This window comes from Lithobates pipiens, unplaced genomic scaffold, assembly GCF_037356315.1.
Source record: "Lithobates pipiens isolate NorthernLeopardFrog02 unplaced genomic scaffold, aLitPip1_a1.2 Scaffold_10, whole genome shotgun sequence".
Lineage (NCBI taxonomy): Eukaryota > Metazoa > Chordata > Amphibia > Anura > Ranidae > Lithobates > Lithobates pipiens.
This window is the reverse complement of record NW_027507686.1, coordinates 20,910,248-20,935,418: the sequence shown is the minus strand read 5'-3', so window position 1 is coordinate 20,935,418 and position 25,171 is coordinate 20,910,248. Positions and strand designations below refer to the sequence as shown.

Genomic DNA, 25,171 nt, shown 5'->3' with positions numbered 1-25,171 from the left:
TGCCAAACTTGCCATGCTTCAACCACTTCAGCCCCCGGACCATTTTGCTGGTGTAAGACCAGAGCACTTTTTGCGATTCGGCACTGCGTCGCTTTAACTGACAATTGCGCGGTCGTGCGACGTGACTCTCAAACAAAATTGACGTCCTTTTTTTTTTTTTTCTTTCCAAGAAATAGAGATTTCTTTTTGGTGGTATTTGATCACCTCTGCGGTTTTTATTTTTTGCGCTATAAACAAAAAAAGAACGAGAAGTTTGAAAAAAAAAAAACTAATTTTTTTTTGTACTTTTTGCTATAATAAATATCCCCAAAAAGTATATATCAGTTTAGGCCGATACGTATTCTTCTACATATGTTTGGTAAAAAAAATTTGCAGTAAGCGTATATATTGATTGATTGGTTTGCGCAAAAGTTATAGCGTCTACAAAATAGGGGATCATTTTATGGCATTTTTATAATTTTTTTTTTATTTTTTATTTTTCCAAGTAATGGCGACAATCAGCGATCTTTTTTTTTTTTTTTTTTTTTAATTATTTTTTTTGGTGACTGCGACATTATGGCGGACACATCGGACAATTTTGACACATTTTTGGGACCATTGGCATTAATACAGCGATCAGTGCAATTAAAAATGCATTACTGTAAAAATGTCACTGGCAGTGAAAGGGTTAATGTGTGTCCTAGTGTGTGTTCTAACTGAAGGGGGGGATGGGACTGTGTAGGGAAACTTATAGATCGCTGTTCATACTCTGTATGAACAGACGATCTGTCAGTTCACTCCTCGGAGAACCCGGAAACTGTGTGTTTTACACACATTTCCGGGTTGTCCGTGTGCCCCGAGCAATCGTGGGAGCCCGGCGGTGATCGAGACTGCCGGGCACTCGCATCGGCTTGGGGAGCGAGCGCGCCTCTGGCGGCGTGCACACGCCCCCTAGTGGCAGGAACATAAAGGCGATTGGTGTAGCCGAGCCATGTTGCCGCAGTACAACTGCGGCGGCTGGTCGGCAAGTGGTTAAAATGGTGTACGCTCGTGGAATGGCACCAAACGACGGTACATAAAAATCTCCATAGGCAATGTTTTAAACACTTTTACAGGTTACCCGTGTAGAGTTACAGAGGAGGTCTAGCGCTAGAATTATTGCTCTCGCTCTAATGTTCGTGGTGATCACGTGTTGTGTTTTTATTTATTTTTTTAACTGTTACCAGCAGTTTTAATTTTTAATTTTTCTTTTTTCTAGCCCACGACACAGCAGTCCCCCCAGGATGAGCAGGAGAAGCTGCTGGATGAAGCTGTCCAGGCCGTGAAGGTGCAGTCATTCCAGATGAAGAGATGTCTGGTAAGAGAAGTTCGTAGCGTGGCAGTGATTGCTGCGGCATGAAAGAGGATTTGTACTGGCAAACCAATCGATTTGCTAACAATTGTTATAAGTTCCATAAAGTATAATTCCAGCTTAAACCTAACTAGCCCAACATTGTACACCTCCCCCCTATGTTGGGTAATTCGTGTAAGAAAGATGCATATGTCTATATTCAGGCCGCTCCGGTCTGGTCACGTGATCTCCCCTGTGTCGGCCAGCTGCAGGGGAGGAGAGAAGAGAGCGCGGTTAATAACGGCTGGTGAATCCCGGAGTGGTGTCATCACTGATAGGCTCCTACGGGCCATCCATTGTCTGTGCCAGTGTTTCTCAACTACCACAACAGGTCATGTTTTCAGGATTTCCCTCAGATGAAATGGCTGTGTTAATTACTAATGCTTCATACACACTATCATATTTTCTGCTGAGCTTTTCCTTCAGATTTACCAAAACCACATAGTGCAAGGGCCGGCCTGATTGCATACAAATTGAAACTCCTAAGGTTTGACCTCGTATTACAGGGATCTGCAATTAGCGGACCTCCAGCTGCTGCAAAACTACAAGTCCCATCATGCCTCTGCCTTTGGGTGTCATGCTTGTGGCTGTCAGAGTCTTGCTATGCCTCATGGGATTTGTAGTTCTGCAAACAGCTGGAGGTCCGCTAATTGCATATCCCTGTCATATTATATGGTTTAGGTAAATCTGAAGGAAAAACTCAGCAGAAAAACTGATAGTGTGTATGGGGCTTTAGGCAGTGAAAGAGGGATTCCACCAAAAAAAAAAAATATTAAAAGCCAGCAGCTATAAATACTACAGCTGCTGACTTTTAATAAATGGACACTCACCTGTCCCGGGTTCCAGCGATGCCGAGGCCGATCGATCGCTCGGCTCTCGGCTGCTGCCGCCACCATTCTAGGTGAGGGAATCGGGAAGTGAAGCGAATCAGCTTCACTTCCTGGTTCCCTACTGCGCATGCTCGAGTCACGCAGGGCAATAGGAATTGTCCGCTCTGTCACTGGGACCCGTGTGTGTCCCAGCAGACAGCGCGGCAGGACAGGAAATGACATAGACTCCCACGGGAGTCTATGCCCAGAAGTGGGTGTAAATACCTGTCTTTGACAGGTATCTCCACCCCCCTCCCCCCTGAAAGGTGCCAATTGTGACACCGGAGGGGGGGAGGGATCCGATCAGCGGAGGTTCCACTTTAGGGTGGAACTTCCGCTTGAAGCTGATCAAATCACCTCTGCAAAATAATGCGAAGCCTGAAAACATGACCTGTTGGGGCGCCTGGAGGACTGGAGTTGAGAAACACTGGTCTACGCATAAAAAAAAAAAAAAGCGGCATCAAACGTTTGGCATACGGGCAGGAATCCGGTGCGCGCTTCCTGTGCGCCTGCTCCTACGCATATGCCAAGCTTTGATGTGCGATTGTGTGCGTGCCTGCCCGCAGCTCCATAGTGGATGCACGCATGCATCTGCCAGCGTCTCTTCATGGAAGACGGCACTGATCTGCCATCTGAATGAGCTTCTAATTCTATTCGATGAAGACGATCGGCAGAACCCACAAGCACATCATTATTTCTAAGCATTAGAAACTTGACTTATTTTTATTTTTTTGCCTTTTCCTGCACAGTGTAAACTAAAGACCATTTTGGCTTTACATACATATTTTTTATTTATTTTTTAAGCATAAAGATAAATTAAATTTGCCGTTACCAGCGATTTTATAATATTGGAGCTGCAAAGCTAAACTTTTTTTTTTTTTAACCACTTTGCTGACCAGGTCTTTTATGGAACTTTTGGATTACGAGTTTAATTACCTCCCACTCCGTATAGACAAATGACGGTGGGCAGGGATGTTCTCACGTTCTGTGACATCATCGCCCCAGTCTCAGCGCACTCGTGTGAACCCCGCGGGATCTCAGTAAAGAGCTGATGACGCGGCTCTTTACCCATGTGATCAGCTGGGTCCAATCACATGTAACCAAGGAATTGCCAGTAATCGGCTCTCCTCGCCTCACGCTGACAGAGTGTGAGGCGAGGAGAGATGATCGGCTGCATCTCCTCTCAGGGGAGATCTGTACAGATAATCAGTTCAGCCCCAACGGTGATGCAAGTCAGTGCTGCCCTTCAAGAGGAAGTAAACTCTCCCACTCTGATGCTTCTTTCCATTTAGTCTAGGGCTGAAACAATTTCATCGACAACTAATCGATTATGAAATTAATCGATTTACTATTTTCATAATCGATTAATCGGCCAGTAACAAAATGGAGTTAAAGTTAGAGTCTGATATTTACCAGATTGACCCTTTAATAGTATATCTCTCCTTTTTAATAGTGTATATATACTCTAATAGTATATGCAGTATATCTCCTCTAATAGTATATACACTATCTCTCTCCTCTAATGGTATATACAGTATACCCCCTCTAATAGTATATACAGTTTATCTCACCTCTAATAGTATATGCAGTATATATCTCCTCTAATGATATATACAGTACATCTCTCCTCTAATGGTATATACATTATATCCCCTCTAATATATACAGTATATCTCTTCTGTCTGTTATTCTCAGAGTGGATTAGATATTTTGCTCCCTAACCATATAGTTGGTTATTTATATTCACCACTGCATATAGAGATATTTAAGAATAAATTGCCTTTTTTTTTTTTTAAACTTTACATATTAACTAAATTATACACCATGCTTTTTTTAAGGTTATTAATCGATTAATCGGACACCTAATCGATTATGAAAATAATCGTTAGTTGCAGCCCTAATTTAGTCCATTATAATAAGTAATTACCAAAACTATAGCCACTGTAATCCAGCCCAAATCACATATTACCTACTGTTTAAAGAAACTTAAAAAATGTGTTTTTCAGAGGTTAGGCAGCGCCATCTTAAGTATTGTTTTCTGAGTCCACAGTGGAGTGTATTTCCGCCCTTAAATTGAGCACTTCTGTTAACCAAGCCTCCTTCTCAATCCAACGTTTCTATGGCAACCCTGCTTCCCTGTTCATAGCTGACTTGTTTTATTTCATAGTATTTACTTGTGCCGATTGTCTAATGTTTGCCTTTGTCAGTCTTATCAGCTTCAGCTGATAAGACTGCAGTAATGCTGTCCAATGCCCTGGTTTACACTGCATGTGATGTCACATGGTCACATGGGGTGTAGGAGGAAGCTCTGAGTGATTTAGCAGTCTCCTGGGATTTTAGTGGTGTGCCGTAGGAAGTCCTGATAACAGATACACAAGCACGTAGACAGTGTGACGTAAATCGGGAGATCTGGGCATGCTCAATGACGCCATTCTAAAGAACAAAAAGGATTACAACAATACTAAGCAAGTAAGGAGATATCTACAAGCAGTGTTCATTAGGGTTTTTTATGCTGTATTACATGGGACAAAGTTGTGGGGGAGAGTTTACAACCACTTTAAGTGCCCATCAGTGAAGGAGAAAAATTACAAATAAGTAATTACTGTGATGTTTTCAGAAAGCTAGGTATAGCACCCTGACAGTCGTGATCTGCCTGCATTGCATAGAGAGGCACAGAGACTCAGTGGTGACCTCACTGGGTCTAAAATGAGGTATGTCATTGAAAACAAAAGGGTTTTCTTTAACCACTTGCCCTCCAGAAGATTTACCCCCCTTCATGAACAGGCCATTTTTGGCATTCTGGCACTGCGTTACTTTGTCGTGCAACGCTGTACCCTAATAAAATTGATGTCCCTTTTTATTTTTATTTTTTTTCCAGATTTCTTTTGGTGGTATTTGATCACTTCTACGGTTTTATTTTCTATTTTTTTGCGCTATTAACAAAAAAACAAAAAACGACAATTTTGAAAAAAATGTCTGCTATAAAACCTCAAATGGAACAAATTTAATTTATTCTTCAATTTAGGCCAATATTGTGTATATAATGTATTCTGCTACATGTTTTTGGGGAAAAAAAATCCCAGTAAGCGTATATTGATTGGTTTGCGCAAAAGTTATAGCGTGAACAAGCTATGGGATACGTTTATGGAATATTATTATTATTATAATTATATTTATATATATATATATATATTTTTTTTTAACTAGTAATGGTGATCAGCTACTTATCGTGGGACTGCGGCGGACAAATCAGACACTAAGCCCTGGTTCCCACTGTCCGTGGGAATGAAATGGTGCGAGTTCAGCTGAACTCTCACCGTTTCATTCCCGCATGTCGGTCCCGATTTACATTTCGGCAGCAATTTATTTTATTTTTATTTTTTTCCTTACTGATTAGGACGGTGCCATTGCCACCGATTTTTGACATGTCAAATCGCACCAATGTGAACCAAGGGCTAAGTGACACTTTTTGGGGACCAGTGGCACACCAATACAATGATCAGTGCTAAAAATATGCACTGTCACTGTATTAAGGGCAGGGAAGGGGTTAACATCAGGGGCGATCAAAGGGTTGAATGTTTGGCTAGGGGGTGCTGGCTAACTGTGGGGGAGCAGCTTGTACTATGGGAAGGCAGAGATCTGTGTTCCTGCTTTTGTAGGAACACAGGATCACAACCTTCCCTTCTCACGGGATGGCGATCTGACTTGTTTACATAGGCAGACTGAGGTTCTGCCTGTGTTCCCAAAGATCGTGGGCCCTGGCGGACATTGCGTCTGCGGGACCCGCTGGTTGGCTCCCGCTGTGTTCAATCACGTGTGCGCCCCAGACCTGGAAGTGCAGCATCAGGTACAGGTAGGTGATTCTGCACAGGAGAGCAGCCTTTCTGCCCTGTGTATATATGCAGTTTACGGTTGGCAAGCGGTTAACAATGTTAATTGGCATGTTGATGAAGGGGGGGTAAAGGTGGAACCATGGAAGGCACACAAATTCCACCAAGTTAAACGTCAGCTCTTCATTTTATTAGTCTCTGCATGCCAGTGTGAGGGCTGTGATTACACTGGTTTTCCATGCATATGCATGCAGCCGTTCCTATTCATTTCAGTTGGGTGCTGCACAGTCGCACAGGGTGTGGGTGCGTGACTCCTTGCTCAGACAGTGCGTGTGTTCGGGCCGTGCACAGATATCGGGGCTGTGTCCCAGTTGACATACAGTGCCTTGCGAAAGTATTCGGCCCCCTTGAACTTTTCAACCTTTTGCCACATTTCAGGCTTCAAACATAAAGATATAACATTTTTATTTTTTTGTGAAGAATCACCAACAAGTGGGACACAATTGTGAAGTGGAACGAAATCTATTGGATTTTTTAAACTTTTTTTAACGAATAAAAAAATGAAAAGTGGGGCGTGCAAAATTATTCAGCCCCCCTTGCGTTTAATACTTTGTAGAGCCACCTTTTGCTGCGATTACAGCTGCAAGTCGCTTGGGGTATGTCTCCATCAGTTTTGCACATCGAGAGACTGAAATTCTTGCCCATTCTTCCTTGCAAAACAGCTCGAGCTCAGTGAGGTTGGATGGAGAGCGTTTGTGAACAGCAGTTTTCAGCTCTTTCCACAGATTCTCGATTGGATTCAGGTCTGGACTTTTTACTTGGCCATTCTAACACCTGGATACGTTTATTTGTGAACCATTCCTTTGTAGATTTTGCTGTATGTTTGGGATCATTGTCTTGTTGGAAGATAAATCTCCATCCCAGTTTCAGGTCTTTTGCAGAAAAGCAGGCCCAAACCATGATGCTGCCACCACCATGTTTGACAGTGGGGATGGTGTGTTGAGGGTGATGAGCTGTGTTGCTTTTACGCCAAACATATCGTTTTGTATTGTGGGCAAAAGGTTCGATTTTGGTTTCATCTGACCAGAGCACCTTCTTCCACATGTTTGGTGTGTCTCCCAGGTGGCTTGTGGCAAACTTTAGACGAGACTTTTTATGGATATCTTTGAGAAATGTCTTTCTTCTTGCCACTCTTCCATAAAGGCCAGATTTGTGCAGTTTACAACTGATTGTTGTCCTATGGACAGACTCTCCCACCTCCGCTGTAGTTCTCTGCAGTTCATCCAGAGTGATCATGGGCCTCTTGGCTGCATCTCTGATCAGTCTTCTCCTTGTCTGAGCTGAAAGTTTAGAGGGACGGCCAGGTCTTGGTAGATTTGCAATGGTCTGATACTCCTTCCATTTCAAAATGATCGCTTGCACAGTGCTCCTTGGGATGTTTAAAGCTTGGGAAATGTTTTGTATCCAAATCCGGCTTTAAACTTCTCCACAACAGTATTACAGACCTGCCTGGTGTGTTCCTTGGTCTTCATGATGCTCTCTGCTCTTTCAACAGAACCCTGAGACTATCACAGAGCAGGTGCATTTATACAGAGACTTGATTACACACAGGTGGATTCTATTTATCACCATCAGTCATTTAGGACAACATTGGATCATTCAGAGATCCTCGCTGAACTTCTGGAGTGAGTTTGCTGCACTGAAAGTAAAGGGGTCGAATAATTTTGCACGCACCACTTTTCAGTTTTTTATTTGCTAAAAAAGTTTAAATTATCCAATAGATTTCGTTCCACTTCACAATTGTGTCCCACTTGTTGGTGATTCTTCACAAAAAATAAAAATTTTATATCTTTATGTTTGAAGCCTGAAATGTGGCAAAAGGTTGAAAAGTTCAAGGGGGCCGAATACTTTCGCAAGGCACTGTAAATGAGACAGCCTGCACACAGATAGATGCGCGATACACCTGGGCGGGCAGATACTACGCTATAGTAAGCCCTTTGTGAACGAGTCCTTCCCATCAGGGTCTGACTACTGCTGTTTTGTGTAAAAAAAATAAAATTCTGCCCGCTGGTCACATGCCAGTTTCCTCCTTCCTGTGATCTTCCCGGCTTATGTTCCCTTGCACAATACCAGAGATGACGCTTTCTCACTCCTTTTCTGGCCATTTTTTCAGACCTGCAGATTTGTGAGACACTATTGCGTTGCAAACCGTGATATACTGTATATATTTAAAGTGGTACTAAAGAGCTATATTATAAAAAAACAAAACCATGGGATCCCAGCGGCAAAAGGAGGGGGGGGGGTTGTTATATTTATTTACAGGCTACTATTGCTCTCCAATGATGCTAAATTACCTTATATGCATGCAATGGGGCTCGGACTTGGCTTCTGAGAAAGATCTGGACTATTGGTACTCTTGCCTCTAATCTTCCTATAAGGGCATGATAGATGTCTCTTTGGTGGATAAAGAAAGAAAAAACACTCAAATTGCATCCGTAAAGTGTGAAGAAATAAAAGAAAAATAATTCCAAAAAAGGAGACTTTAAGGCACAATAAACAGTAGAAATATACAAAAATATTAGCATTTATAATATTACAAAAAACGGGGACATGAAAGAAACATAGATAAAAATCATATATACAAAAAAAACTGTGTGTGTGTGTGTGTGTGTATATATATATATATATATATATATATATATATATATATATATATATATATATATATATATATATATATATATATATAATTTTATGAGCCCTAATGCGTCTACGCATTTCGTTGTACACTTCTTCAGGACACATTTGGGGTTCAGTGGTTGCAAGGAAGAGAAAGGGCTCTCACTCCCCCGTGCCAAGCAAAAATTGATCCACTGTATGTCAACTTCAACATTTCCGATAGCTCGCTCACCATTGCTCGCTCCTGGAACACGCCTTCTGTTTCTGTTTCTTTGTTCTGACGGAAGGTTTCTTGGATGATCCTTAACCAACGCCTTGCTAGCATAATTAATGACACCGTATAAATGGTTTACTAAGGTGTGGGGACCATGGGCCAGCTGTGCTCATATAGAGCAGTGCTTCTCAGCTCCTGTCCACAGGACCCACTAGCAGGCCAGGTTTGCAAGATAACTGAAATGCATAACAGGTGATATCATTTGCTGCTTAGATTGCAGTATTCCAGTCCAGTGTTTCTCAACTCCAGTCCTCAAGGTGCCCCAACTGGTCATGTTTTCAGGATTTCCCTTAGATGATACCGGCTATGGTAATTACTGTGCAAAATAATGGAAAGCCTGAAAACCTGACCTGTTGGGGCGCCTTGAGGACTGAAGTTGAGAAACACTGTTTTAGTCTGCATCTCCCCAAGGAAATACTTAAAATCTGGCCTGTTAGTGGGTCCTGAGGACAGGAGTTGAGAACCACTGTTATAGAGTTGATAACCAGTGGGTTCCCCTCTCCATTTAGTTGCCCTTTTGGGCTCCCTCTCTGGGTTTCCTTTCCCTGTCCTGATCCTCCTCCTCCGCCTCCTCTTGGGCCGCCTCCTCCTCCTCCTCCTCCTCCTGCTCTTGGGCCTCCTCCTCCTGCTCTTGGGCCTCCTCCTCCTCCTCCTCCTCCTCCTCCTGCTCTTGGGCCTCCTCCTCCTCCTCCTCCTCCTGCTCTTTGGCCTCCTCCTCCTGCTCTTTGGCCTCCTCCTCCTGCTCTTGGGCCTCCTCCTCCTGCTCTTGGGCCTCCTCCTCCTCCTCCTGCTCTTGGGCCTCCTCCTCCTCTTGGGCCGCCTCCTCCTCCTTGTTCTGCTCATGTTCTTATGCTGTGGCCTTTGTTCTTTCCTGTTTTCTGTACTATTTTCAATAAGAATAAAGTTTCACCTTGCAAGGCAATATTATAATGTGCTAGTATGCATCACATACTAGCATATTATGAAAGACTTGCCTTTTTAAAATGAACCCCTCCAGCGGTCTTGCTTCTGACTGGCGGAGCTGCGATGTCGTCACTCCCACACATGCGTGCAGGAGTAGTGACCACGGCACGCAGCTCTGAAGTAACGGCATGGGTATGCTGTTCCTTCAGAACGCATGCGCCGGTGACGTCGCTTGAATATCTCCTAAATGGTGCACGTTTAGAAGATATTAATTTTGCCTACCGGTAAGCTTTTTTATAAGTAAAAAATAGGTAAAAATTAAAATAAAAAATTAAGTTTGCTACCACTTTAAAGCAAACCTGTAGCTTTTTTTTTTAACTTGGTACAGTGAGCCTGCCCATTAATGACTGGAACCGTCTGAGATTCAAACTGTGTGTATGGCCGGTGTTCTGGCATATTCAGTCCGGCCATCATATAGCGTCCGCCCCGTACTGCGCACGTAAAATTTCCGAAGCTGAACGGCGCCTGCGCCGTGAGTGGAGGTGGTAGCCCCACCATCCAAGCGGACATAGGGTTGTGAAAATTAGATGGCCCCTCGTGGGCGAGCTTCACTCGCCACGCTTCGGGCTCGGCCTCGCTGCGCTTGGCTCTTTTTATATTCCTACTCTATGTCCACTTGGATAGTGGGGATAGAACCTGGACTCAGTGCGCAGGCGCCGTTCATCCTCGGCTATTTTCGTAATCTGTGTTGCTGTATACTGCGCATGCGCAGTACACAGCGGACGCTATCTGATGGGGGACCTTATATGATAAGACACCAGCCTTAGCCTAGAGATCTGTGAAGCGAGGCAGACACTTATGACTTCACAGGTACAGCTACATGGTATATTGGACTGAAAAATAGGATCACTTTGGAATGTTTGCCAAAGGTTTCCCCTGGAGGTCATAATGGCCAGAAAAGTAATTTGGCGAGTGGAAAATGATAGTTTTCCCTCACATTGGTGCTCAGTGGAGAAATATCCCCATGCTATGGGGCTCGAATAACAAGATCTCCTCCTACTGGTTCTAAGTGAAGTGGCCCCAGCGGTTAGTAATCTGCAATCTTTCTTTGGTGGTCAGTGAATTTGCAACTTTACATTTGGTAGAGAAAAAATGAAAAAGAAAAAAGCACCCTCCTTTTTTATATTGGTGATCAGTGGGATGATCCCCTTATATTTGTCTTTGGAGAGTCAGTGGGAGACGGGCTCTCTGGGCTTTTTACATTGGTGGTCGATGTGAAGAATGCACCTTGTATTCGTGGTCGGTAGGAAGACTGCTCCTTATGTTGGTGGTCGGTGGGAAGAATGCCCCTTATATTGGTGGTCGGTGGGAAGAATGCCCTTTTTTTTAAATAGGGGATTGGTGGGAAGAAGGCCCCTTGCGTTGGTGATGGGTGGGAAGAAGGCCCCTTGCATTGGCGATTGGTGGGAAGAAGGCCCCTTGCGTTGGCGATTGGTGGGAAGAAGGCCCCTTGCGTTGGCGATGGGTGGGAAGAAGGCCCCTTGCGTTGGCGATTGGTGGGAAGAAGGCCCCTTGCGTTGGCGATTGGTGGGAAGAAGGCCCCTTGCGTTGGCGATTGGTGGGAAGAAGGCCCCTTGCGTTGGCGATTGGTGGGAAGAAGGCCCCTTGCGTTGGCGATTGGTGGGAAGAAGGCCCCTTGCGTTGGCGATTGGTGGGAAGAAGGCCCCTTGCGTTGGTGGGAAGAAGGCCCCTTGCGTTGGTGGGAAGAAGGCCCCTTGCGTTGGTGGGAAGAAGGCCCCTTGCGTTGGTGGGAAGAAGGCCCCTTGCGTTGGTGGGAAGAAGGCCCCTTGCGTTGGTGGGAAGAAGGCCCCTTGCGTTGGCGATGGGTGGGAAGAAGGGCCCTTGCGTTGGCGATGGGTGGGAAGAAGGCCCCTTGCGTTGGCGATGGGTGGGAAGAAGGCCCCTTGCGTTCGACGGCCTTTGGGAAGAATGTCCCCTTTGCAAATAGCCAAATAGAACATTGGTGTCAGTAGAACCCTTAGCAACCTCCTAACAGAACCCTAGGGAGCCTTGGAACCCGGGTTGGCACTCCTCTAAGCCGATTAAACTGCTGTGCTCTCATCGTCTCTACAGTTGTCTGAATGATGTGCAGGTGGATGTTGAGCCCATTTGAATTTAAAGAATAAACTAAGAGAAATTCTTTTGCTAGGTTGAGCAAATGATTTTACACAGTTTGAATGTCACCCTTCAGTAATGGAGGCTGCATCTAAAGGCACCATGGCTTATAATCAGCTGGGAGCCCTGTGGTCAGCATCACATGATGACTTCTGGTTATGTTTTCTGGTATTTAACAAGGAAACCAGTCTGAGGTCACATGCTGATCATGAAAGGCTGTTGCCTGTACAGAGATCGGAAGAGATTCCTTTATGCTGCACTCATAAAAACTAATGAGAGCTTGAGTAATGGTATTTGACAACAGTAACTGTTTTCTCTTCAGTTGATAATTAAAGAATAAGCAGGCATTTAACAAGCCTTAAACCATAATTGGGTGACATTTAGGGGTTGATTTACTAAAGGCAAATAGACTGTGCAGTTGCTGTCTGCAAGAGCAGATGCTACAGAGCTTAGTAAATGAGGAAAAATTTCACTTTGCAAAGAATACCCAATCACGTGCAAGGGAAAAAAAAGAAAAAAAAAACAGCATTTTTGCTTGCACATGATTGGATGATGGAAGTCCAGCAGATCTTCTGCTCATTTACTAAGCTCTGGAGCAACTACTCATGCAGTGTGCGCAGTCTATTTTCCTTTAGTAAATCAACCTCTTATGCCCCATACACACGGTCAAACTTTCCGACAGAAAATGCGCGATTGGATCATGTTGTCGGAAAATCCGACCGTGTGTAGGCTCCATCGGACTTTATCCGTCAGATTTTCCGACGCACAAAGTTTGAGAGCAGGATCTAAAATTTTCCGACCACAAAATCCGATCGCATAAATTCCGATCATGTGTAGACAATTCCGACAAAGTGCCACGCTTGCTCAGAATAAACTAAGAGACGAAAGCTATTGGCTACTGGCCCGTTTGTAGTCCCGACGTACGTGTTTGACGTCACCTCGTTGAGAACGATCGGATTTTCCGACAACTTTGTGCCACCGTGTGTATGCTAGACAAGTTTCGGCCAAAATCCATCGTAAAAAAATCGGACAGGGATTTTGTGCTCAGAATGTCCGACCGTATGTATGGGGCATTAGTTTGCTAAAGCACTGTGTATGATAAACAATTGTCAGGCTCTTTCTTTAGAAAATACTGTTTCACTTTTTTGCATCTTCTGCTGATCTCCTTCAGTTTCCTTTTAATCCACCTTTTTGTCTATGTGCACTCACCCCAACATCAGCTGCATGTCATCGCTTAGGGGGGCTTCCTAAAAGTGATGACAACTGAAACGCAAACAGTTTGGAAAACTGAAAGTGGATCTGAACTCAAAAGATATTTAGGGAACGTCTATAATTCCAGGTATGGCCTTTTTTACATAGTTGCATTGTTCCTGCTTGGGCATATACCATACTTGTGGGAAACCTCTAGAACAGGGGTGCCCAACCAGTGGCCCGCGGAGCCCTCTGATGTGGCCTGCGACCTCCTGCTCTGGGATGGCTGGTTGGCAAGCCCAGATCGCAGGTTCTCGACCCGGCATCCCAGAACATCAGTGTTGTGAATGAAGCCGGTGGTAGTGGAAGCAAGCGGTTGGTAGCAGAGCCATATAAGATGATGCTTCCTGTATAGCGCCACATCCTGTCACAGACGGAGTGATACCAAATGCACTCTGCCTGGAACAGCAAAAGCTGGCAATACCCGAATTGAAGACTGTTATTAAAGGTATGTTTAATACTATAATCTGCAGTGGTTACTGGGCTGCTTTCAAACTGCACTGAGCCATAGACCTCTGTTATTTCCTAATGGGTTTGGTGCACTTTCAGAAAGTGCACAACACCTGCAGGTAACAAAGGTAACAAAGTGCAGCTAACACCAAGAAAAGGCAGAGGTGCACTGCTCTGGGTAGACCATAGCACATCAGTGTGAAAGCAGCCTTAGGCCCCTTTCACATAATTGGTCCGACCCAATCAAACCCTCCATTCACCTCTATGGAGTGGAAAATGTAAACAGACTTGTGTCCGTTTACACCTGCATACCTTTAATCCGATCCACTAAAAGGAAAAAAAAACAGAAGGTGATCTGTCCCCTTCCATCTGGGTGGATCGGAGGGCCCATAGAGTAGAGTGGGCTGTGTCCTTTCTGCATATGCGGAGTGTACATGGGCATGTCATCCGCTCATTGTGGCCCGCGACTGGTTACCAAGTCACTTAAGTGGCCCTTGCTCTTCAAAAGATTGGCCATCCCTGCTCTAGAAGCTGGAAGTTACTGATGTAGAGACCGCTACTACACAACTACTACAGTGATCTTCACTTGCTTCTGGGTCTTGTACTGAGTGACTTCCCTGCTACATTGTGAACACAGGAGGTCGGCTGCTTGGCACAAGTAATATTCAGAAAATGTTTTGTATTTTTCTCCCAATGAATGCAAAACGTTCTCTGATTAGATGAGGTGGAGAATGTGATGTTGCTTCCCTGGCTCCTCACCTCGTCCATTCGAAGATCACTTTTGCATACCTTGCAGGGCATTCTCTCAATGGTAATATAGTGAGAATACCCAAGCGCTGCTTTATGAAATTTATCATTTAAATTATAGTGATATATGGAACAGCTGCAACTATTCAATAGTGATCGAACACCAATAATTAGTGGGAAAAAAGAGAAGAAGAACTATCAGGGGGTCTATCTCCAGTAAGGAGGACTACTGCCACCAGGGCAGAGTGTACCTAAATTGGGAGGTGGTAAGGCACAGTCAAGCGCAGAGCCCCAGCCATTGGGACCCCCGCAGCAACAGCAGAAAATAAACGGTAAAACATTATAATCCATATGACAAAATAACATCACCAACGTGGCAAATAGTACATTGAACCGAAATCCCAGAATGGGAAACCATATACATCCTGTGGGGATTCGGAAAATAACAGGACCCATACCCAGTGACGGTTATTAACCACTTAAAGAGGAGCTGCACCTAAAAAAAAAAATATTAAAAGCCAGCAGCTACTAATATTGCAGCTGCTGACTTTTAATAATATCACACTTACCTGTCCCAGGTTCCAGCGATGTCGGCGGCAGATAACGAGCGATCGCTCGTCTCGCTGCAGCCACCGCCGCCATCCTCTGTCAGGGAATCGGGAAGTGAAGCAAGAGGGCTTCACTGCCCGGTTCCCTACTGCGCATGCGCGAGTTGCGCTGCGCTTCTCTTATGGTCCCCCGCTGTGTCTCTGGGAACTGTGTGTTTCCCAGAACACAACGGGGGGGCGGAGCCATGCAGGGGTGGGCGGAGCCATGCGGCGCTCTGGCCGGAAGTGGGTGCAGATACCTGGATTATCCAGGTAACTGCACCCCCCTCCCCCCCGAAAGGTGCCGATTGTGGCACCGGAGGGGGGGAGGGATAATACTAGCGGAACTTCCCCTTTAGGGTGAAGAACCGCTTTAAGGACCAGGCCTCTTTTTCAGACTTGGTGTTTACATGTTTAAAACTGTTTTTTTTGCTAGAAAATTACTTAGAACCCCCAAACATTTTATATTGTTTTTTTTTCTAACACCCTAGAGAATAAAATGGCGGTCATTGAAATACTTTTTTTCACACCGTATTTGCGCAGCGGTCTTACAAGCGCACTTTTTTTGGAAAAAATTCACTTTTTTGAATAAAAAAGTAAGACAGCAGTAAAATTAGCCCAATTTATTTTTTATATTGTGAAAGATAATGGTACGCCGAGTAAATTGATACCCAACATGTCACGCTTCAAAATTGCGCCCGCTCGTGGAATGGCGTCAAACTTTTAGCCTCAAAAATCTCCATAAGCGACATTTAAAAAAATTCTACAGGTTGCATTTTTTGCGTTTACAGAGGAGGTCTAGGGCTAGAATTATTGCTCTCGCTCTACCGATCGCGGCGATACCTCACATGTGTGGTTTGACCACCGTTTTCATATGCGGGCGCTACTCACGTATGCGCTCGCTTCTGTGCGCAAGCTCGTCGTGACGGGGTGTTTTTAAAAAATTTTTTTTTTTTTTTTTTTATTGATTTTATTTATTTTTAAACTGTTTAAAAAAAAAAAAATGGATCACTTTTATTCCTATTACAAGGAATGTAAACATCCCTTGTAATAGAAAAAAGCATGACAGGTCCTCTTAAATATGAGATCTGGGGTCAAAAAGTCCTCAGATCTCATATTTGGGCTAAAATGCAAAAAAAAAAAAAAAAAAAAAAAATCTGACATTTAAAGAAAATATACCTTTTAAGAGGTATGGGTGGAAGTGATGTTTTGACGTCGCTTCCACCCTCCTATGGTATAGAGACGAGTGGGGGCTATCTTAGCCTCACTTGTCTCTATGCCCAGCAGATGAAAGGACCCGATCGCCTCCGCCGCTACCGACGGTTCCGGTAAGCGGTTGAAGGTGCGGCGGGAGGGGGGGTGGCACCTCTCCCGCCGCCGATAGCGGTGATCCCGCGGCGAATCCGCCACGGAGACCACCGTTATCGTACAGCCGACCGCCGCCTGAAGAGATAGATATCTCGGTTGTGGCAGCAGCTGCTGCCGTTACCGAGATATCCCTCTTCAAAAATAGGACGTACATCGTCGTGCGGCGGTCGGCAAGTGGTTAAAGGCCCCAGTGTCGGATCTAACAAGCCCGAAGTCCCATGGGGAATGTAATATGAAATGTAAGGGGAGCCATCCCATTCCCTCCCATAAACACCCCCCGGACCCCCCCCCCCCCCCCGAAAACCGGCTACTAAAACCCTGCTTTCTTGCTCTGTCCATGGTCTTCTCTCCCCCGGCCCGCCCCCCCCCCCCCCCCCCATAAGAAAATGCCAAAACCCCCTGCCAGGGAGCGAGGGCATCCCTCCCAACAAGTTGCCTCTAACTTGGCCACTCCGGGAGCAGGTCTCGCCACTCGGGGAAACCCGAAGGCCCCCCGAAAGGCGAACAAGCAACTCCAGTATCCCCTCACCAATAATTAGTAATGTGATAAAAAATAAATAGTGCGCCTATTCTTAAAAATTGTGAATCAAATTACATGCATATAGAAACACAGGTGGTACTGTGTAAAAATAGTACTATGTAAAAGACTGAGAAGGTCGAGATCTCTGGTCTCCAATCAGAGATATCGGGAGAATGTGAGCGAGGGGACTATTACGGTACACATAAATTGGTTGCATCAAAGTAAGAAGAAAAGGAACAAATATTACATAAAAATAGTACAATTTATTAGAATAAAAATATTACAAATTCAAGTTGTATCACAATTTCATAGGGGAAGGTGAGGTATTTCGACTAGTTTCGCTTCTCAGCTTCTTCAGGAATTACCTTCATCTAAAAATACATCAATTACTCATAGATATAAAAAAAAATATATATATAATATAGAGAACATCAAAGATCGCAAAACAATAATGGAGTCAGTAAAGGCAAAGTCTTACCTATACGCCCTTGCCCCTGGACAGGTCGGAACCAAATTGGGGAGAAAAAAGGCCTTACCCGGCGACTGGGTGGGGGATTGAACCCCAGCTGCCAACCAAAATCTAAACCGTGATATTATTCATTGATAAATAAAGAAGAGAAGAGGGAAAGCGGGGAGAGGGAGGGAAGAAGGGGAGAAAAAACTCCCATTTGTGAGTGGAGAGATGGTCATGTGCAGGCCCTGCCTATAACCACCACTAGTCCTAAATAGTGCCTCCTAGTGATGATAGTAGGTACTGGAAAGTTAGGTAAGTACTGAGATAAGTACCACTGAAAAGATGAGTGAACCCAAAACTAATATGGATGAATACATCTAAACAACCACCGTGACAACAAGAAACCACAGGAAGACGGTGCGACCAAAAAACTTACACCCCTTCAGATAAAGTGCAAGGGGTAGTGATAAGTGATGAACGTGAATAGGAAGAAAGGAATGGAGAAAAGTCATGTGAAGTATGTACCGATCTATTTAAAAATATATTTACCAATAAAATATTGTAGATCAATTAGCTTTGTAAAGATAGGGATCCCAGGGTATAAACAAGGCTGGTCAGTGTCAAATTGGAGACCAGCGAGGGCCGCAAAAAACAACTGGGTGTGTGGAACAGACAAGCTCCCAATTGGAGCGGTATTTAAGGATAGGAACCATCTGTATAAAATCATAAAGTAGTAACCGGTCAGGATTCATAGTATAAATGGAGCATAATCTGTATAGTATAAAGCAGGGATATGCAATTAGCGGACCTCCAGCTGTTGGAGAACTACAAGTCCCATGAGGCATAGCAAGACTCTGACAGTCACAAGCCTGACACCCAGAGGGAGAGGCATGATGGGACTTGTAGTTTTGCAACAGCTGGAGGTCCGCTAATTGCATATCCCCGGTATAAAGGATACCCATCATACCACATGTCAAAATGATCCACTCACCAGTTGCTTAGTAGCCAGATATAGCCCCAGGATCCCGTCGGCATGTGGGGATAGTACTCGCACAAAAGCTCCCGATACCTGGGAGAGATAAATAAAGTGACCCGGCGCAATTGGAAGTCAGCTGGCGGAGCAACGGAAGTGACGATCCGTGTCGACGTCGGCGGTTGGACATTCCGACGCCCATCTTGGTACACCCTGCACTCGGCTGCGGTAAGTCAGCAGTACACATCTTGTTACACCCAGTCCATATAGTTCGGGCTGGTTTTAACAAGAACCTGCGCTCTGTGCGTAGCGCACCCCTGTACTTTGCACTCTGTGCGTAGTGCACCCCTATACTTTGCACTCTGTGCATAGCGCACACCTGAACTCTGTACCTAACACACTCCTGAACCCTTCACTCTGGATGTAGTGCACCCCAGATACAACTGGCCTTTGAGGGCAACCATACTTCTGATGTAGCCCACGATGAAATGGTGTTTGACACCCCTGTTCTAGGGGATTCTCACAAGGATGCAAACAATGCATGTTTTCATTGTTCCAAGTTAAACCAATGTAACTATGTACATTCTTAGAATTCTTCTTTAATTGTGCCTAAGAATTGTGCAGAAAGATGCACTTCTTTTTTTTTTTTTTTTTTTTTAAATTCCTAACCTCCATTTTTTTTTTGGAGGTTAGGGGTTCATGGTTAGAATTGGGGGTTAATTTTTTTTTTTTTTTTATTATTATTAAAAAAATAAAATAAATTTCTTTTAGGTTATGATATGTTCAAAGCTTGGGATTTTCTTTTTTTATAACTTTAAACTTCCCCACAACTTTATCGCTGACCTTTCTGGTGGGTTCCTTGGCCTTCATGATGCTGTTTGTTTACTAAAGTTCTCTAACAAACCTCTAAAGGCTTCACAGAACAGCTTTATTTACACTGAGATTAAATGACACACAGGTGGACTCTATTTACTAATTAGGTGACTTCTGAAGGCAATTGGTTCCACTAGATTTTAGTTAGGGGTATCGGAGTACAGGGGGCTGAATACAAATGCACGCCATACTTTTCACATATTTACTTGTAAGAAAATTTGAAAGCCATTTATCATTTTCCTTCCACTTCACAATGATGTGCCACTTTGTGTTGGTCTATCACATAAAATCCTGCTTAGCGGTGCATCTGTGGGCTTTCACTTTGCTTCCTCTTTCTCAGTGCAATTCTTCCATTCAGGTCTGACTAATGGAAAGCGATTCATCCTCTCTGTGTGGCTGAAATTTTAGTGAAATGGCAATAGCAGCTAGAATAATTAATGGATATAATGAAAAGTAAGTATGTAAAGTATCAAATCGCATTAAAGGTAAATCAATAGCTCAAAATAGGCCGCCGTTACATACGGCATGTTTTCCCTTAAACAAAAACACAAAAAAAATAAAATAAAATAATAATAAAAAAATAACTTTTCTGCTCTATACTTTTTAAATCAAAATTCTCGGGGCCTTTTCTTAAGTCTGAGTAAAACAATAGCGCAGCTATTTGTTTTAATGGAGCCTAATGAATGAAACCACAAAACGTATTGAGAGTCGCGCCGGTCGTATCACTCCTCATCTGCTTAATTTCCTATGGGACAGCGCCGAAAATTGCTCCCCTAATCAATGTAAATCACCGTTCGAGCGGCTCGGCTCCGGCGGCTGGCAGGCTGGAATTAGCTGCCACGTTCTCGCCAACAACTGTCACAGTCCCACTTCCTAATGGAGCTTCATTATTTTGTCACTGTTGGATTGCATTGAATTAACATAAATATGCTGAAAGCAGACAAATGAAGTGTTCATAGGGGGAGGGGTGGGGTGTAAACTGTCCTAATTTAAAGAGACTTTCCATGTTACCAGTACGTTTTATTCAGCTTCCTCTTGAGGCTTTTGATAATTAAAGCAGAGATGCTAGTTGCAAAAGAAAACTCTTTTGGGTCCTTTTTTACCTTTTTTATTTTTTTTATTTATTTTTTTTTCTTCATGCAAGGATGATCAGCAGCCTTTTTTTAAAGTGTTACTAAACCCACAATAATAAAATCTGTCTGTATATGCAATAAAGCATGCTTGTTATACTCACTGTGCAACTTGGTGTTTGGTAAAAAAAAAAAAAAAAAAAAACAGATCCTATTCCTTTAACCACTTCAGCCATTTTGCTGGCCTAAGACCAGAGCACTTTTTGCGATACGGCACTGCGTCGCTTTAACTGACGATTGCGCGGTTGTGTGACGTGGCTCCCAAACAAAATTGACGTCCTTTTTTTTTCCTACAAATGGAGCTTTCTTTTGGTGGTATTTGATCACCCCTGTGACTTTTATTTTTTGCTCTATAAACAAAAATAGAGCCACAATTTTGAAAAAAACGCATTATTTTTTACTTTTTGTTATAATGAATATCACCCAAAAAAAAAAAAAAAAAAAATATATATATATATATATATATATATATATATATATATATATATATATATATATATATATATAAAAAACATTTTTTTCCCTCAGTTTAGGCCGATACGTATTCTTTTACATATTTTTGGTAAAAAAAAATCACAATAAGCGATTTATTGATTGGTTTGTGCAAAAGTTATAGCGTTTACAAAATGTCAGGTCACCTTGAGGCCAGGTGACAGATGCACACTGTAGGGCTTAGGAGTGCACCGCAAGGTTGTGGACCCAACGGCTGACTGCTGCGGACGGGGGTCAAGGTGATAGGAAGGCAGGGCCGCCAGAACACCAAGATGGATCCCACCGGGGTTAGAGCGTAAGATTCCCTGGGGCGCGGAGTCTAAGAGCCAGCAGGTGTTCACCACAGCCTCGAGTGGTGAGGATGGACTTGGCTGCAACTGGCTCCAGGTCGTGACCCCCAGGGTCCCCCAGCTCACACCCACAGTAGGCAACAGGAGGATAGGGATGGTGAGGGACAAAGCCAAGGTCGGGGCCACAAGCAGACTGGAATAGTCAGGGACACGCCAAAAGGTCAGGATCACAGGCAAACAGGGATGGTCAAGGACACGCCAAAGTCGGTAACGGAATAACAGCAGAGCACACGGCAGGTAACAGGAAGCTAACGCACAAAGGTTGATCAGCAGGATTGGCCTGCAGTGCACAGGTTAATATAGAGTTCTCTGATAAGAGCTAGGGTGGAGCCATGCCAGAGGATGGATTATAAAAGCAGTCAGGTGAGGGTCGGCTGGAGACAAGTAAGCAGACAAACTCTATTGCATAACCATGACACAAAATAATGGATAGTTTTATGGCATTTTTATAAAAAAAAATTTTATTTTTTTTGACTGTGACATTATGGCGGACACATCGGACATTTTTGACACATTTTGACACATTTTTGGGACCATTGTCATTTATACAGCAATCACTGCTATATAAATGCAGTGATTCCTGTGTAAATGACACTGGCAGTGAAGGGGTTAACCAGTGGGTGGCGTGTAGTGTGTAGGGGTTAAGTGTTCCTAGGGGTGTGTTACTAACTGTTGGGGCTGGGCTTTTATTTAGTGAACACTGATCTCTGCTCCAATCACATGGAGCAGAGATCAGCATCACTAGTTGCTAGGCAGAATGGGGAGATGCTGTTTACAACGGCATCTCTCCGTTCAGCCGCCCCGTGAGACGATCGCGGGTATGCCCGCGGCAATCGAATCCGCGGGACCCGCGACCGGACTCACGCTCGAGATGGCAGGGCAGCATTAGAGATTGGATGTACCTGTACGCCAATATGCCTGCCCGTGCCATTCTGCCGACGTACATTGGAGAGCGCTGGTCGGGAACCGGTTAAAGCATGTTATACAGCGTGTCATTCTGCCCCCTGTATCACCTGTCTGATCCTGCCTGGCTATGCCTTTTCCCCTGTATGCTGACCAAGATATATCAGGGCTGCTGAGCCCTGACAGTGTTGTCGGTGCATGTGCCTCCGTCAGCTGCAGCCTGTTTTATGTCATAAATATGCTTATCTGTACTGATAACACAGCGGCTTCTTGTGATCATGTGACTCCTTGCGCTGTCTCTCCTCCCCGGCTAATGTCGGTGGCAGTGCTTGGCCCCACCCACTAGAACACTCAGCCGGGCAGAGGAGAGAGTCTAATACAGGTATTTGCTCCCACTTCCTGGTATAGATCACCGCAGCGTTCGCGGTGACCTTCGCCACTTCCGGCGCCTACTCTGTCCCTCCCCGCCCCGCCCCCCGCTGTATTCTGGGAGACAGAAGAGACCAGGGAGGATGCGCAGCGTGGCGGCTTCACTTCCTGATTCCCTTACCGAGGTTGGTGGCGGTAGCAACTGAGAGCCTACGGACAGATCGGCTTTGGCTGCCGACATCGAGGGCTCCCTGGACAAGTAAGTGTCCATATATTAAAAGTCAGCAGCTGCAGTATTTGTAGCTGCTGGCTTTTAATAAAAAAAATAAAATAAATATATATATATATATATATATATAATATAATTAATTTTATTTTGGCGGACCTCCGCTTTAAAGCGGGAGTAAACCCAGTTTCAAAAAACACTTACATTCCTGGCATGCCGGAAATGCTAACTTTCACATTGGTTGTGCTCTCAACCAAACTTTCAAACTATCCAATGGCTGGTTTCATAACTGATCACATGTGCGGCATTATGGCAGTTGAAGAATCATTAGAGGCCAAGATGGCAGCTTCCTTGACTGAAGAACGATAGAAGGGTTTACTTCCACTTTAAGAAGCATTTCAATTTGTTAGCTCGCTTTTTCTCTTGCTCATCCTCTAGGCAAACACACTTCCCAACTGTAATTGACCACATTCATCATGTAGGTCAGAAGCGTTTCTAGAGCTTTCATCTTGCCTTATGGCCTCCGGGTTCAGGTTCACATCTTTAAAAGCTTCTGATTCTCCTCCCAACACTCTGATGTCTAAATTGCTGCGATCGGTACAGCGACCCTCATGGACCTCCCGGTTTCTACTGCAGTTTATCCGCTCTTCTTGGGGTGGAATGTCGGGAATTATAGTCGTCCCCCCCCCCCCCCCTTGCTGGTGTGTGTGTGTGTGTGTGTGTGTGTGTGTGTGTGTGTGTGTGTGTGTGTGTTAGACATCTTCGTCTCAGAGATGGTAATCTTAGACGGTCAATCAAAACTCCCTCCGGGAGGGGATGTTTACTGGCGCACATTACAGCTGACAAAATTCGCACTGCCTAATTTTCTTCATTTTCAGCAGGGGATAGGAAGATAACACTGCAAGATAAATCTTTTTTTGTTTTTAGCAGTTTTGTCTTTGGGCTGTAAGAAATGCGTCCTTACTTGGCGTTCTAGCAATGTGTTATTAACCACTTCAGCCCCGGAAACTTTTACCACTTTTTGTGATTCGGCACTGCGTCACTTTAACTGACAGTTGCGCAGTTGTGTGGCGTTGCACCCAAACAAAATTTATGTCCTTTTTTTTTTTTTTTTTTTTCACAAATAGATCTTTCTTTTGGTGGTATTTGATCACCTCTGCATTTTTTTTATTTTTTTTTTATTTTTTTCGCTATAAACAAAAAAAGTGTCAATTTTGAAAAAAAAAAAAACGCAATATTTTTTACTTTTTGCTATAATAAATATCCCCCAAAAATATATAAAAAAAAAACATATATTTTTTTTTTCTTCAGTTTAGGCCAATATGTATTCTTCTACATATTTTTCGTATAAAAAAAAAAATCGCAATAAGCGTACAGGCAAAAGATACACTCTTAAACATTTTATTAAGACCCCTTTTACACCGGGGTGCTTTGCAGTGATAAAAATAAGGCCTGCAAAGCGCCCTGAAAGAGCCGCTCCATTAACTCCAGTGTGAAAGCCCCGAGAGGATTTCACACTGGAGCGGTGCGCTGGCAGGACGGTAAAAAAAAAAAAAAGTCCTGCTAGCAGCATCTTTGGAGCGGTGAAGGAGCAGTGTGTATCCCGCTTCTCCAACGCTGCTCCCCATTGAAATCGATGGGGAAGTGTGGCTATACCACTGGCTTTGCGGGTGGTTTATAACCATTTTTCAGTATTTCCGAATACCTCCCCAAATACGACTGTAAAGCACTGCTAAAAATAGTGGCGCGTTACAGACCCACCACCCCAGTGTGAAAAGGGGTCTTACTGTAGTTCCAAATCGGTGATCTATGTAGTGCTTGTCAGATACAGTATGTGGGGTGTACCATTCTTCGTTTACGAATCGGGGGTTTCAGGACATTACAATGACGCTGCCAATCCAAATGCTAAAAACATTTCAAATGTATCAAAACGTTTTAAGACCGTGAGTGGAGGACATCTTGACACCTTTTTTATTTCCTCGGTCTAGAACAACAGGGACAGACATCATCATCTCCATCTGTAACCAATCAATGAGATGATTTTATTAATCAAGTTATTATGCCCCTCTCATTTCAAGAGGGATATATATATATTAGGGCTATTGCTGATTTAAAATTTTGGTGCTCGATTATTCGATATTTTTTTTTTTTTTTCGATTAATTATAACGCACATACAGATCCAACTACTTTTAGCTGATCTCCTTGCATTGCAGCTCTGCATTAGTCAGTGGTATATGTGGTATACACGATATACAATCACTCAACACTAGTTAGTTTCCACAATCCATGACTTAACTTCACAGTTCACACAAATCCGTTTTAAATTCAAACTGTAGCACTGACATAATTTTTATTTTATTTTTTCCACAGTAGGGTGA

At 43.9% G+C, this 25,171-nt stretch overlaps 1 protein-coding gene across 1 annotated transcript in view; it reads left to right on the top strand.

Moving 5' to 3' along the window:
- The window catches only part of VPS35 (VPS35 retromer complex component), a gene marked incomplete in the record, with an annotated part of 134,781 nt that overhangs the window by 16,529 nt on the left and 93,081 nt on the right, over positions 1 to 25,171 (top strand). Inside the window, 1 exon segment of the mRNA XM_077452409.1 lies at positions 1,238 to 1,336. Within this exon segment, the coding sequence (XP_077308535.1) occupies positions 1,238 to 1,336 (99 nt within the window).